The following is a 16,656-nucleotide window of genomic DNA, read 5'->3' on the forward strand; positions in this document are numbered from 1 at the left end:
AAAGACCACGCTATCATCTCAGAATTGGGAGGGATGGAGGGAGGGGAGAAGGGAGGATGGGCAGCTAAGCAAACAGATCATATAAAGAGAACAGGCATGCCCATCTTCTTGAATGTTCTCTATGTAGTAATCTCTTCCGGAATTGCAGTCACAGGAAAGGCAGAAATGCTATCTTTCATTATATATTTAAGTCCTCATTTGGATGTCCTAGATACCATCACTCTGCACAATTAAAAAAAAAAAACTACTTCCCACAATTGTAATGCTGGGAAGACAAGATGGTGTATTTTTTAAATAAACATGCTTGAAAACATATTTAAAATGTGTATAAATCTTAAAGACAATGACTCTGAATCAGTAGCTTGGTAATAATTTGCATTTTTCAGTGGCTGGCATTTGTCAGTGCATATTTGCATTTAGTGAGTGCGTTTAATTCTATCAACGTTCTTTTTATGGTAGATTTGTGTTTCTTGGAGAAGCGATCAGGCTGAAGCCATCAGTTGGAATATTTATTACCATGAACCCAGGATATGCTGGTCGCACGGAATTACCAGAGAATCTCAAGGCTCTTTTCAGGCAAGTGAAATGCACATCAGCTTAGCACTGGGGCGCTCACGCCACCTAACGTTCTGTTTGCATAGGAGATCAGTTAGATTTTGTTGGAGAACTCCTCTGGCACACACTATTATTTCTTTGGGAGCCTTTTATAGAGAGAATGATCCCTATGGTCAATCAGCCCATGTGAATTATGAAATCAGGACTCAAAATCAGTGTTTAAACATCATATAGTAAATTTGGATATTTAATGTTAACTCTGTGTTCTGATATATTTAATATAATGGTTATTTTCATGAATTATAAAATATGGTGGAAGTACAGAAAAGCATATATGAAAATGTAGAACCACTATCCAGAAATAATGACCATTTTACTTTTTCTAGTTTATTTTACAGTATGTATATAGGAGTATGCATATACATATGCATGCCAGTAATAGGGCTTGAACTCAGTACCTGGGCACTCTCCCTTAGCTTTTTCACTCATGGTTAGCAGACTACCACTTGAACTACATCCCTCTTTCAGCTTTTTGCTGAATAGTTGGAGGTAAGCATCTCACTGGATTTTCCTGCCTGGGGTAGCTTGGAGGCATATTCCTCAGATTGTGGCCTCTTGAGTAATGAAGATTATAGGCATGAACCACCAACACCAGGTATAGTTTATATTTTTATATAGTTAAAATGCTAACATGGGTATGATTTTGATGTATTATCACTTAGTATGTTTGAGTTTTAACAAAGGACTTAATTAAATACAAGGATTTTTGGCCAGGGGTGGAGATGGGGGATATACCATTTAGTATTTTGAATTGCAAATTTTGTCATACCTTTGGAGGCAGCATTTTATATACCTACTAATTTGTCTCTCTCGTGGCTCACTTTTTTATTTACCATTACATTTGTAAGATAATGAGTACATTGCTTCTTGAACATTGTTATCCTCTCCATCTCCCCCCCACACTTTCCTTCCCCCACCCCCTCCCAAGTGGTAAAGTTCATTTCCAACATACTGTCTTATAAATATTACTGTTACACTGGTTCATCCTTTGTCCTTTTTCTCTTCATCTTGTTTTTCCCCTTCTCTTCCCTGATTCAAATAAACGAATGTGAATACAATACACCCAGTACCAAAGTCAGATAAAGCAGCAACAGAGGATAAACCATAAGGGGGGAAAACAGAAAAAGAGAAAGGAAAAACAAATTTAATGAAAAAATTTCACATAGTACTAAAAAGAACAACTAGAAGGATAAATCTGTTATTTCCTGTAGCTTCATCCTATATGGCCATATGCACATAGCTTTGAGCTATTGTGCTTCTCTGCTAGAAAAATCCTATATGCATACTAATGATTACAAATGAGGGAAACTGAAGAGCCTATGTTCCTTTGAGTCTGGCTTACTTTGCTTAGTATGATTTTTTTTCCCAAGTGTTTCCATTTCCTTACAAATGGGGCGATGCCATTCTTAGTGATGGTAGCTGAGAATTCCAGGGTGTAAATATCACATCATCTTGATCCAATCATCTACTGTCATCCATTACTTCTTGACTACTTCCTATTGTCTGAAGGGTTGTATATTCCTTTGTATTTTTATTATTATAAAATAGGCTGAACTAATTACTGTTAGCTTATGACCATTTTCCTAGCTACTGGAAAGGCTGAGACCTAGAGGATTGCAATGCAAAGCAAGCCAAGGAAGAAAACCCCGAGAGACTCAATTTCCAGTTAAATACACAAAGCTGAGCTTGAAGGGTCACTGGATCAGTGAAGCAAGCAAGCTTACACCCCACCTCAGTACACCAAATTAACATCTGCTCTCATGAGAAATTATTTTTTTATTATTATTGATTTTGTTTTATATTATTACTCCAGAATAGATTCTTAAGTGTACGCAATGTTGAAAATATGATCTGCATTCTGCCAAATTTACACTTAACAGCCATTGTTAAGAAGGCCTGCCCGACAGCCAATGATGCTACTTAGAATGAATTTACAGGCTGGGAGTTTGCCCTAGTGGTAGAGTGCTTGCCTAGCATGCACCAAGACCTGGGTTTGATACCTCAGAACTACATACATAGAAAAAAGCCAGAAATGGTGCAGTGGGCTCAAGTGGTAGAGTTCTAGCCTTGAGAAAGCTCAAGCACTGCACTTAGGCCCTGAGTTTAAGCCTAGGACTGAATTTACCAGTGTGATATATTATTACTTAATGAATGTAGTTTGGTGCAACAATACAATCCTATTTAAGTGGACCATTTGTGAAACTTCACAGCAATTAGGCTACAGAAGATAGTGCCAGAGCTCTCAGCATTCTCTTGTGCCTCGTTGATGTTAACATGTCCTATCCTGAGAGTACTCTGTCAGACCACAGATTAAATCATCTTTCTTAGTGTTTATACAAATGTACCCACTTGTGTGTGGCATAATTCTTTGAGCATTATTGTTTTGAGATTCATCCAAATTGTCAAATTGTGTAATCAGAAGTTGGTTTGCCTTTTTTTTGTTGTTGGTTTGGGGGCTTGAACGCTGGACCTGGGTGCTGTCCCTCAGCTCTTCAGCTCAAAGCTATTACTCTACCCCTTGAGCCACAGTGCCACTTCTGGTTTTCTAGTGCTTAATTGGAGATGAGAGCATCATGGACTTCAGTGCCCAGGCTGGCTTTGAACTGCAATCCTCAGATCTCAGCCTCCTGAGTAGCTTGGATTACAGGCGTGAGCCAGCGTGCCCAGCTGTTACTTTTAATTGCTGATTAATACTTTATTATATATAGACAGAATTTATACATTTACCAGTTGATAGACATTTTCATTGTTTTTCAGTAAGGGCTATTATGAATAGAGCTGAAACAAAGCACAGTGACTCACACCCGTCCCTCCCTCTACTCAGGAGAGGGAGATTAGGACCGTTGCTGTTCAAAGGCAATCTTTGGAAAAAATATGACACCTATCTCAACCAGCTGGGTGTGGTGGTACATATCTGTCATCTCAGATATATAAGAGGTATAGGTATAGCTGTTAAAGGCTGGTCCCAATAAAAATGCAATACTATACGAATAATAAAACAAAAAAAGGTCTTGGAACCTAATGCCAGCTGCTCAGGAGGTTGAGATCCAGAAAACTAGCTTGGGTAGAAAGGTATAGAAGACTTCCATCTTCAAAATAACAAGCAAAAGTTTGGGTTAGAGATGTGGCTCAAGTGGTTCAGTACAGCTGAGAAAGTGTGAAGTCCTGAGGTTGTCCTGGAACTGCCAAAAACTAAAAGAAGTTGAACTGTGGGTAAAGTGGTAGAGCATCAGCCTGCTAAACAAGTGAATCAAGACCTCAAACCCTAGTAGCCTAAAGGAAAGCTCTGCATCACATGTTGTATAAGTCTTCATGTGAGCAAGTTAAAGTTTATGAGCACATGAGATATTTGATGTAAATACAAAGGGAATTGCTGGCCCAACTAGCAGATTGTATGTCCCTGAGCTTTTTTGCACAGAGTAGCACTCTACCACTTGTGCCACAGCACCACTTTTGGTTGCCTGGTGGTCATTTTCCCAGACTTTCTTAGCCTGTGCTGACTTCAAACCACAGTTGTCAGATCTTAGTCTCCAGAGTAGCTAGGTTTACAGGCATGAGCCACCAGTGCCCGGCAGCATGTGTGTTTTACCTACAAGACTGTACAATCTCAGCTGAGCATGGTGGCTCATGCCTATGGTACTATTTATTCAGAATCAGGAGGCAGAGACTGGGGGGCTCATGGTTGGTTTTAAGTTATCCTGGACAAGAAGTTAGTGTCAGTCTTAACCAACAAGTAAGATTTGATTGTTCATGCCACCTGTGATTTCCATTTGTTCAGGAGTTGGTTTAGATAAGAGGATCCTGACTGGAGGCTGGGCCTGGACAAAAACCATTAGGTTCTAACTGACATTTATAACCGAAGCAAAAAGCATTGAGGACATAGCTCAAGTGCTAGAATGCAATCTCCTTATCAATGTTGTTGTACTTTTTTGCACTAATCTGTTCATGCATGGGAATTCCAGTTGCTTTACATTCTTGTCAAAATCTGTTATTGTCAGTCACCTATCTTGGTTGATATATAGAGTTGAATAAGTATGTCCTTATGGGTTTGCTTTGCACTCCCCAGAGTGTTGATAATGTGGAGAAGTTTTCCTTCCTTTACTGGCTCTCCTGTACAATCACTTATAAAGTGCATATATATATATATATTTAAATTTGGCATTCTGCATACAGTTCCTTTGAGAGATACACTGTGAAGTTCTATGTTGTGGCTGCCTTTTTATTGTCAACAGTACATATCAAAGACAGAATTTTTAAAGTTTTTTAAAGTATGAAATAGAATTTACCAGTTTATTTAGGGCTTTTCTGTCTTATCTATGGCCACAGATATGATCTAAACTTGTAAAACTTCAGCTGTTTTCTTCTATGCCTTACAGTTGTCTTGGATTTTTCCCCCCTTTATTCTGTTAATGTGCTGAACTATCCTGTTAGACTTTGAAATTGCAGCAATCCTTTCAGATAGCCATCGCATACCCCTTTGGTCAGGAGCCATTCTTTTTCATGTGGATGGCTGAGTTTAGTTTTGTTAAACATTCATTTAATCCATCAGGTTTTCAGTGTATTTTATTATTTCTTTTTTTTTATGAGGTATTTCTTTTTTTTTTTTTTAAACCAGTCCTGGGCTTGAGCTCAGGGCCTGAGCACTGTCCTTGGACTTTCTCAAGGCTAGCACTCTACCACTTGAGCCTCAGCACCACTTCCGGCTTTTTGCTATGTATGTGGTACTGAGGAATCGAACCTGGGTCTTCGTGCATGTTAGGCAAGCACTCTACCACTAGGCCAAACTCCCGGCCTCTGTACTTTATTATTTCTATCTTGGCCTTTTTGTTTGCAGTTGGAATATTGCTGACCTTATGAAAGCAGATGGCAGGCATTCTGCTTTACTAAAACTTTGTGTTAGTCTTTGCTTTTCTTCATGAGAATCTATTTTTAATAGATAAGAAGTTACTGAGTTTTTGAGGGTTTTTTTTTTTTTTGCAGTATTTCAAACAAATGCCTGTGCTTGCTAGATAGGCAGTTTCCCACTTGAGCCATCTTTTTGCTTTAGTTTTTTTTTTTTTTTTTTGCCAGTCCTGGGCTTAAGCTCAGGGCCTGAGCACTGTCCTTGGATTTTTCTCAAGGCTAGAGCTCTCCCACTTGAGCCTTAGCACCACTTCCGGCTTTTTCTAATTATGTGGTACCGAGGAATCGAACCTGAGTCTTCGTGCATGCTAGGCAAGCACTCTGCCACTAGGGCAAACTCCTGGCATGCTTTCGTTATTTTTTAAATAGAGTTTTTATGTAGAGTTTTTGTCCAGGCCAACCTCATCCTTGATTCTTGTATGCCTCCTATGTAGGATGACATACATATACCACATTCCTAGCTTATGATTAAAATGGGGACTAACTTTTTGTCTAAGCTGGCTTAGAACCATATTTCTTTCTAATTAACTGAGATTACAGCATGTGCCACCATGGCCAGTACAGTCTGTTTCATGTCCTTTGCACACATTTACACAAGCCTCTATAGTTTTGTTTTGTTGTTGGTTGTGGGGCTTGGACTCTGGGCCTGGGTTCTGTTCCTGAGCACTTTTGCTCAAGGATAGCACTTTGACCCACAGCTCCACTTTCAGGTGGTTAATTGGTGGTAAGAGTCTGATCGACTACCCAGTATCCTAATCTTCAGATCTCAGCCTATTCAGTAGTTAGGATTTCAGGTGTGAGCCGCCTCTATGGTTTTTGGTGTGACTTCCTTCCTTTTTTCCTTCGTTCCTTCCTTCGTTCCTTCCTTCCTTCTTTCCTTCCTTCCTTCCTTCCTCCCTCCCTCCCTCCCTCCCTCCCTCCTTCAGCCTCCTCCTCTTCCTCCTCCTCTTCTTCCTCCTCTTCTTCCTCCTCTTCTTCCTCCTCCTCTTCCCCTCCTCCCCCTCCCCTTTCTTCTTCCTTCTCCTCCTTCCTCTTCCCCTCTTCCTTCTCCTACCTCCTCCTCCTTCTGATGCCAGTCCTGGGTCTTGAACTCAAGGCCTAGGAGCTGTCCCTAAGCATGTGCATGTGTCTGAGCGTGTCTGTCTGTCTGTTTGCCTGTCTTGAACTTAGGGCCTGGGCTCTGACCCCAAGCCTCTCTGTGCTCAAGGCTAGTGCACTTGAGCTACAGCTCCAATTCTGGTTTTTGAGTGAATAATTGGAGACAAGAATCTCATGGGGACTTTTCTGCCCCGGCCAACTTCTAACTGCAATCCCCAGATCTCAGCCTCCTGATTCAGTAGGATTACAGGTGTGAGCCACCAAAGCCCATCTTATCCCTAAGCTTTTTGCTCAAGGTTTTAGTCCTCTACCACTTGAGCTGCAGCTTCACTTCCAGCTTTTTTGGTGGTTTGTTATTAAAGATAAGAATCTCATGGTTTCCCTGTTGGGACTGACTGTGCACCGAGATCCTCAGATCTCAGCCTCTGTCACTGGCCCCAGGCTCTTTGTGTGTGAGTGTGCATATGTGCCAATACTGGGGCTTGACCTCATGGCCTTCAGCTCTTGCTTGGTAAAACTGGCACTCTACCACTTAAGCCACACCTCCACTCTTGGCTTTTTGCTAGTTAATTGGAGATAATCACAGTCTTAACTGCACAAGCTGGCTTTAAACCTTGATCCTCACATCTAAGCCTCCTGAATAGCCAGCATTGTGTGTATAAGCCACTGGTGCCAGCGCTTTCAGTTCTTTTAAGACTGATACTTGCTTGTCTATCCATTTATATCCACATTTCAATTGTATTTTCTTATTTTTATGGTATTACTTTTAGCTATAATTAATATAAAGAGGATTTGGGCAGGTGATATGAAATTAATATTTAAATCTCTTCAGTAATAATGAGTCTAATGTTCTAGTCTCCTATAATTCATGTTTTCTATTTCTCATAATCACAGCTTTCACTAGAATAGTTATTTTTGTAATATCAGATTTCCTTGAAAATATTCTAGAGAGAGAATTACCACCCTAGAAGTAAATGTAAGAATTATATGATAGTTTAGTATGAAAACAGTACACATATCTTGTGATTTTACATTTGTAATGTATTTATTCTAGTGCACATTTTTCATTCGAGACTTAAAGCATCACAAAACAACTGAAAATTTTAACAAATTTGTTTAATAAATCAGAGGCAGCATTATTTATTGTAGGCTTATAGGGTTTGCTGTCAGCCAAATTTGAAGCAAAAATTCAAATGATGAAAGTAATGTTAGCAAGTGGAAAACTATATGTTTGCTTGACCCCTTAGTCTTCTGATTCCCCCATGTAGCAACCAAGTAGGCCAGGCTAGGCTCTGTGCTTGAACTTCTGGAGGTACAGTCTGTACTTGCATGAAGGGCAGTTGAGGGTCACAGGCTGGTGGAGTTGGGAGCTCTGAGTTTGGGAAATGCTTTCAGAATCCTCCATGGCAGAAAGTAAGAGCTCAGCCACAACTATTATTTCCCTGCTAGGGGAAAAACTTGATGTTATGGTACCTGTTAGCATTCATGTGTCCAGAGTTCAGTTGCCAACACAGTAACATTGCTATCTGTATGACTTGTTCTTCCTCCCCATCCCCCACTTGCTCTTCATCCTTACCTCTTTTGTCATATGTTGACTTATTAAATATGAGAATAAATAAGGGATTATTTTAGAAAGATTCAATGGCCTGAGTCCAAAGAAACATTGGGGAAGGTTTGGGAAATATCGGTCAATATAAATGTGCTTGAAATAGATTAGAATTACACTGTCAGAATCAGGCAAGTTTTTTTTAATGTGTGTGTGTGTGTGTGACATAGTGCTTTTAGTAAAAAAAAAAAAAAAGGTTCCTTTGTGTATTTACTCTTCTTCCTTTGTGCTTGGCTTGAATGCACGTTTTTTAAAAGGCATTCTTACAGCAATTGTCTTGGGGAGAACTTTTGGGGAGGTTTCCATCACATAAAGGAGGATTTGGAAATGTTTTGTAAATTTTCATTTAAAACCTCCCCACATTGCTCCCCGGAGTGCTGTGTTGTTGATGATAACTATGTTACTATGAGCTTTAAAATTTTTTTTTTTTGTTTCAATACTAGGGCTTGAGCTCAGGCCCTTGAGCTCTTGCATGGCATTTTCTCATAAGACAGGCATTCTACAGCCCCACTTCTGGCTTCTTGCTGCTTAATAGAGATGAGTTTCTCAGATTTGTCTGATGAGCTGGATTTCAACTATAATCCTTAGTTTCAGCCTGCTGAGTAGCTGCAATTACAGATGTAAGCCACTGGCCCCATCTTAGAACTTTACATTTTTTGACAGGCTATGTTCAGAAATTTTATGATTGGTTATTAAGCATACCCTTCAGTCAAACCAGATTACATCAACATTCCTATTATAACCAAATGAATACTCAAAACTCAGGACTCCGTCCTTCTTTTATTTAAATTTGTGGTACAGTTGTCTGCAGTCTAGATGGTGGGGACCTACTGTATACCTGTTCCCAAATCTACCTTTAGTGATGGGTTGATGGTTTGAGACCAGTGGGGGGGGATTTATTCCATGGAAATTAACAAATGATATTTTCTGGACAGCTGGGAGTTTACCTTCTACCAGCAGACCGCTAACCATAGTAGTATCAGGCCTTGACTACAAAACCTCACTGTTTCTAGCTAGGTACCAGTTGGCTGACATCTGTAATCCTAGCTGCTGTCCTCTAAGGATGGCAGTTTGAGGTCAGCTCAGGCAGGAAAGTCTGTGAGGCTCTTGTTTCCAAATTAAACAGCAAACCCTGGAAGTGGAAGTGCAGCTCAAGTGGTAGAGTGCCAGCCTCGAGTGAAAAATCGAAGCATCCCTGGCATAGCAAACAACAACAGAAACCTCAGTGTCTATCTTTTGAAGTTTAGCATGTGAAGGCCAGAAGTAGAGCACATGCTTAGCATAGTTGAGATCCTGGGTTCAGTCCTAAGCACCAAAATGCAATGGTACAAACAGCCAATTAAGCCAGGTGCCAGTGGCTTACACTTTGTTTTCATAGCTACTCAGAAGGCTGAGGTCTGAGGATTGCAGTTTGAAGCCAGCCTGGGAAAGGAAAGGCCATGAAATTCTGTTTACCAATTAAACAGAAAAAGTCAGAAATGGAGCTCAAGGTGTGGAATGCTAGTCTTAAGTAAAAGCATCCAGGCCAAGAATTCAAGCCCTCGGCTCAGCAAAAACAACACACACCCAAGGGCCGGGAGTTTGGCCTACTGGTAGAGTGCTTGCCTAGCACGCATGAAGACCGGGGTTCGATTCCTCAGTACCACATGCATAGAAAAAAGCTGGATGTGGTGCTGAGGCTCAAGTGGTAGAGTTCTAGCCCTGAGAAAGCCCAAGGACAGTGCTCAGACCCTGAGCTCAAGCCCAGGACTGGGAAAAAATAAATAAACCAGTTAACAAATGGACCCCTGGCTTTTTCCTGAAACACTTCCAGCCAGGCTTCTACCACTTCTTTCTATCTTTTCCTGTGTGTCTAATCACTAGTGGACATGTTTTAGTTGAATTGAAAGGTTTTGCTAAACTGTGACCGACAGAGGTAATTACAACCTGCTTGGAGCAGTAAGAATGTTAGTACAGATTAATCACTGATTTAAGTAATGTGTGCATTTGACCTTCTCACATTTTAAATCAAAATTTCCTATTTTTTTGTTTTAGACCCTGTGCCATGGTTGCGCCCGACACTGAGCTAATCTGTGAAATTATGTTAGTGGCTGAAGGTTTTGTGGATGCACGCTCATTAGCCCGAAAGTTCATTTCCTTATACACACTCTGCAAGGAGCTCTTATCCAAGCAGGTAGGGCTCTTTTGTTATTTTTTTTGGTTTTTACATCCCATGAAGAGAGCTTCTGAGATAGGAATGCTGGGTAATTACATCTAGGCATTCAGAATTATTTTATTTTTTCCATCCATGCTTTATGCTGTTACGTTCTTTTTCTAAAATTTGAGACATTTCAGAATTCTTAGGTCATATTAGTCCTTGGGCAGTTTTGTTTATAATCAGTGTACTACGATTTTGAACTCCTCCTTGAAGGACATTCTTTTATCATTATGAAGAAAGATAATTTTTGCCTTTGATTTTATGCCAGTGCTGTGCCTTAAACTCAGAACCTCAGTCTCTTTGCTCTACCATTTGAACTACAGCTCCACTTCCAGGTTTTTTGGGGTTAATTGAAGGCAAGAATTTCATGTATGATTCTTTTGGCCTAGTTTTGAACCTCAATCTTTAGATCTCAGCCTCCTGATTAGCTAGGATTACATACCAGAAGCCACGAGCACCCACAATGGTATTCTCTTGCTGAGAATATCTTTATTTGCTCAGATGACAGGAATGTTCACAAGAGTGAACTGTGAAGAATAAGTTGAAATAAGTTTGAGTCTCACATTTGCTGGTAAACCATTACCCTTAAGGGTGGGCTCAACTTGAGTCATTTATGGTATATGATTCTCCCATGTCTGAAATAGGTCAAACGTACTCTGCACAGTCATATAATTCATGTTCACTGAAATAGTTTATGTGTAACAGACATGATATACCTTTCAGCAGCAGTATTTTTAAGTTTACCCTTGTGATCCTTTGACCTTTGGTTTGTCATGACCTTTCATGAATTCCTGGTGACATGAAACTGCAGCTGGGACAGAATGAGGTATTAAAGTCCTAGTTGTAACCACACAGTCATCTGGGCTCCCAGGCATATGTGTTTTAATTTGTCTATAAGAAAGGTAAGAGATAGAATTTGAGAAAGCTGTGTTTTGTCTGTTAATAGTTGTGAGTTTGCATTTAGGGGAGAGAATTAACAACATACATTTCACCATAATGCAAAAGTATTAGACAGCATTGTCATATGTAGAAGCATCAGGCCAAATGGTGGGTGTGATTTTAACTTGATATGTGTTTTATTTTTATATTTATTATATTTTCTGTATAATATGACTAGAAAAAAAGCATCATGGTATTTAACACTTGTCTTTGAGTACTAAGAACATTGGTATGTTTTCTCTTGTATTCATGAATTATGGGTTTGAAAAGGCTCTTTTCAATTTTATATTGTGAACAAATTTGGAAGAAAAAGTGTAATGATACTGAAAGGAAATGGACTTATCACATCCATCACAGTTCATGCAGTACAAACATTTTGTGGCTATCTACTATGTCCACAGAGTGTGGATGTAATAGATATGAATGTGGAGATGGCTTTGAGAGATGAATCACTGAACATTTTAAAACAAAGGAATTATGTTACAAAGAGTGTAGATGATTTCAGTGCTTGTTTTCAATACCTCCACATTTAGTAGAGTCACCCAATACTCTTAAATTGGTGTCTAGAACTTCTGTGTCCTTTTATAAGAATTTTGATAATCATGTGGACGAGACATTAGGGGAGGCAAGGAAGAGAAGGCCAGATAAATGAAATCAAGCATTTTGGAATCAAGTTCATTCAATGCTTATTTCCTGAGTGACTGCCTGTCCTGGTACTGGGGCCTATAAGACCTCCCAGAGCCCATGGGAGAAATTCTACTAGTGATGATAGGAAAGTCTTAAAGAGGTACTTGTTATAATAGAATTCTAGATAGGGATTTTATTACATTTAGTCAGCACTGGGGCAGGGCTAAGTGATTAGCAGGTACTGGGCTGAGTCAATAAGAGAAGCTTTGGAGAATGAGAGGTTTGTACTTCTTGGTGATACCTGGAGACTTGGAATGATGGCTGGAAGAGAATAGATAGGAAATATGGACTTAGCAAATTGAAAGTCGAGAGCTAAGAGTTTATAGAGCCTTGAACACAAGATGCAATTATAGAAACTAGGGGAAAAGGAGATTTTCTGACCATGGTAAAAATGGGCCAAAATGAGGAAGAAAATAATGAAAAAATAAACAGGTCCTGTCATCTGTCTTTATGAGGTGAGTAATTTTCACAATTTTAAATATGGAAAATGTTATTTTGGATAATGAAACTATCTACACTAATTTTCAGCTTTCACTTCTAAAATGAGAGAATCTCATACAATTATATAGAAAATATGCTTCTGCTTTGGTTTTTAGGATCATTACGATTGGGGACTCCGTGCTATTAAATCCGTCCTGGTGGTAGCTGGCTCCCTGAAACGAGGAGATAAAAACAGACCTGAGGATCAGGTATTGGAATGCTAACATGATTTTGTTATGTGAGTAGCTACCTTCAGACAGAAATATATTCCTGGTAAATGAGGCCCATTTTGAAAAGGTGACATCTATTCTTTTTTTTTCTTTATTTTTAAAAGGGGACTTACGGTAAAATTTCTGCATATGAAAATAGCATGTATCGGTTATATTCACCCCTTCCGTCACTCCTCAGTCCCCTCTGTGTTTGACAGTTTCTTATGAGTTTCATTTTCAATTTTTATTTCCTTGTTTTTATTTTTATGTAGTTGTACAAATGGGTTTCAGTTCAAGGTATCATTTCTTGCACATAATGCATCTCCTTCCAGCCTCCTCCTCCATCTCTCCCAGCCCCACCCTTCCCCTCAAGTTACCTGGTTCCCATTTTTTTCACATATGTTCATTGAACATTACGACTGCACTCTCCCACGCTGCTTCCCTCCACTCATCAGTCCCTCACCTGTGTCCCAATTTGCTACTCACTCCCCCACCCAACAACACATGTTTCATCTTTCTGGTATTCACTTTGTTAAACTATAAATTTAGTTGTTCAAAGGAATTGCACCATTGTGTATATGCAGTACCATACTTCAGCCAACAACATCTATTCTTCATGCAGGATGCTTTAAAGTTTAGTTTTGCTTTGCTCGCTCTTTCTCTTTCTTTCTTTCTTTCTTTCTTTCTTTCTTTCTTTCTTTCTTTCTTTCTTTCTTTCTTTCTTTCTTTCTTTCTTTCTTTCTTTCTTTCTTGTCCCAGGGCTTGAACTCAGGGCCTGAGAACTGCCCTTGGCCTTTCTCAAGGCCTGGTGCTTTACCACTTAAGCCACAGCACCACTTCTGGCTTTTTTTTTAAATGTATGTGGTACATACATTTGAACCCAGGTCTTCATGCATGCTAGGCAAGCACTTTTACCATTAGGCCAAACTGCCAGCCCCAAGGTCTAACATTTCTTACAATAGTTCACATGTGAAGTTGGATATGGAGATGTGAGTCAGGGAAGGAATCAATTATGATAGAAGTGCTTTTGAGATACCAGTTCCAAAAAACATTTTGAAAAAATCAAATAATTCCATAACCCCGGATTCCCTTTGAGGAACACTTAGGAAATTGAATTAAGTAGATTAATTAGGATATTAACTGAGAAAGAACAGCTAAGCCAATGGTAGAGAAGACATCTGTTTCTCAGGATATAGGACTGACAAGGAGAGGGAAGCAGGAGGGATGCTTACTTGACTGTTGAGAATTGCTAGGGGAATACTCTCTCCTTCCAGAGAAAAATAAAAATAGGAGATTGTTCATTTCTTCCGTGTTCACTAAGTCATGAAAGCTATGGTTGTCACTTGCTGGGTGTGAGTGCAGGGTGGTGGGAGGGGAAGCACTCTAGATTGATCCTGGAAGAGTTGTGTCCTGTGGTTGTAAAATTGGACATTTCTCTTCCTTCTTGATCATAACTCATGTCTAGCCAACTTCCTTCTTTCCTTTGTTCTCTGGTTACCTAGTTACTGTAGACGGACTGCTCAGTTCTTCCTGTCAAAGTTACTCTGCTGTTGAGTGATTGATTTTAAAACTCCAAGTCCCTTTTTGGTTTTGAGCCAATATAGAACAAAAATCCAAAGCGGGGAAAAAACGTGGGTGATTATAGTTTGAACAAGATGATCTAGTGAGTGCGATTAACTTAAGACCTGACTTTGAGCCTGGAGCGTGGAGGTGGGGGGCTTATAGCTATTCTGTAGCTCCCAGACCAGCTCTGACAGGAAAGCAGCACCCCACTTCCTGCCAGTCTTACTCTTCTGAGATCTGACCACCATCCATGTGCTGTTCTCATTTCACCGCCCTACAGACAGAATGATGTCCCAGCTGAGAACAGATTCAGCCTCTCATGGTTTATAGAAGAGGATTAAAAATAGTTGGACACTGATGGTTCACATCTGTCATCTTACCTGCCCAAGAGGCTGGAATCTGGGGATCTCAACTTGAAACTAAGGGCTGGCAGAAAAGTCCATGAAACTCTTATCTAGTTAACTAGCAAAAAACCCACTGGGCTGGAGGCATGGTTCAAGAGGTAGGATGCTAGCTTTTAGCAAATAAACCAAGTAAGATCACAAGAGCCTAAGACCTTAAGTTTGAGTTCAAGTACCAGAAAAAAAGGCATTATTGGGTTTTGTATTACCTTTGCTTAAAATAAAGTTACTTTTAATTGGTATAGAAGGTAAAAACTGTATGTATAACTAGGATAGTTTGTACTTACATACTTACACTGTGAAATGTTTAAATCAGGTTACACATCTACTCGCTCATTTATTTATGAAAGAAAAACCATTTCAAACCTTTTCTTCTAGCTTGTTGAAAGGTCCTACAGTGACCTTTGAGAAAGTGTTTTCTAATCTATTTTCTAGGTCCTCATGCGAGCGCTAAGGGACTTCAATATGCCCAAGATAGTGACAGATGATGTCCCGGTATTTCTGGGCCTGGTCAGTGACCTGTTTCCAGCCCTGGAGGTGCCTAGGCAGAGGAAGCCACACTTTGAGCAGATGGTCAGGCAGTCCACCCTGGAGCTCCGCCTGCAGCCTGAGGAGAGCTTCATCCTCAAAGTAAGATCACTTCCCTTACATGGCAGGCCTCGGAGTTTGTAGTGCAAATAACTGTTTGAAAGATACTTCACCACAACATTAGCTTCTATTGCACTGTCTTGAATATTATTTTAATACATTCTTCTTAATATCTAGGGTTAATGACAGTAAATGTAAGTAAATATCTTCGTCCTGTTCAGTGAGAAGGTAAAAACATAGAAAGGATTCCTGATCCTAAATATAAATACATTTTTAGCTACCTCTTTATGTTTGGCACCAGTGACTTTCATCTATAATCCTAGCTATTCCAGAGGCTAAGATCCAGAGCATAGTGATTCAAAGCCAGCTTGCACAGAAAAGTCCATAAGACTTTAAAAATAATCCATAAGACTTCTAAAATAAGCAGCAAAAAGCCAGGCCAGAGCTGTGGCTTAAATACAGAGTAACAGCCAAGTTGGTGCAAAGCCCTGAGTTCAAACCTCAATGCTGGAAAAGAAATATTTAGTAATTTGAAGTTGGATAGGGAAGGGAGGAAAACAAGATGAAGGGTGGGGGTGGGGGGAGGGAAATGGGGACCAAGGCATGAGAAAGGGTATCAATGTATGTGAAGTAATGCACCTTCTATCTGGTGAATATAATGTCACCCTTCTATTAATTACAATAAAAATATATGAAGAAAAAAATAGTATTGGAATAACATTTTTGGCATGTGTTGCCATTTAATAAAAAAGTGTAAGTCATTGATTCTCTTAATTGGGGATGAGAAATGACAGTACTCATCAAGGATGACTTAGCAAAGCTATCTTCCTCATCAAAGGCCAGTATGTAGGCATGCTCAATTTAAGGTCAGTAAACATATGCACAGCAATGTATGCATAGACCCCATTTTAAATATTTTGTGGGTTTGTACATCAGTCATAACTCAGCTAGAGATGATTGGCTATCTCTGTTTATATCCAAAACTTGGTGAAGGCTAGGTGCCATATTTTCATGCCTATAATCTTAGCTAGTCAGAGTTGGGCTCTGAAGATCAAACTTCAAAGCCAGTCCAGGCAGATAAATCCATGAGACTCTTATCTCCAATTAACCCACAGAAAGCTTAAAATGGAGCTGTGGCTCAAGTGACAGAACACTAGCCTTGAGCACAAAAGCTAGGCAATGTTCAGGGCTCTGAGTTCAAGCCCCAATGCAGGTAGAAAACAACAACCACAACACCTTTGTGATGAATCACTAATTATTTTTAAGTAATTATCCCTGCCATGTACCACAAACTGCATGAAAGTGATGGATTCTCCCTCGTTTCAGTGCAACACGGACATGAGTCAGGAGAAACTGTACTTAGAACTTACA

General features: G+C 39.7%; 1 protein-coding gene across 1 annotated transcript in view; it reads left to right on the forward strand.

Annotated features, from left to right (window-relative positions):
* The window catches only part of Dnah11 (dynein axonemal heavy chain 11), a 261,208-nt gene that overhangs the window by 99,002 nt on the left and 145,550 nt on the right, over nt 1–16,656 (forward strand). Inside the window, exons 35-38 of the mRNA XM_090332210.1 lie at nt 460–576; nt 10,256–10,394; nt 12,641–12,733; nt 15,133–15,327. Of these exons, the coding sequence (XP_090188336.1) occupies nt 460–576; nt 10,256–10,394; nt 12,641–12,733; nt 15,133–15,327 (544 nt within the window). The remainder of the gene's footprint in view (nt 1–459; nt 577–10,255; nt 10,395–12,640; nt 12,734–15,132; nt 15,328–16,656) is intronic.

Source organism: Megascapheus bottae, chromosome 5, assembly GCF_031878675.1.
Source record: "Megascapheus bottae isolate mThoBot1 chromosome 5, mThoBot2.hap1, whole genome shotgun sequence".
Lineage (NCBI taxonomy): Eukaryota > Metazoa > Chordata > Mammalia > Rodentia > Geomyidae > Megascapheus > Megascapheus bottae.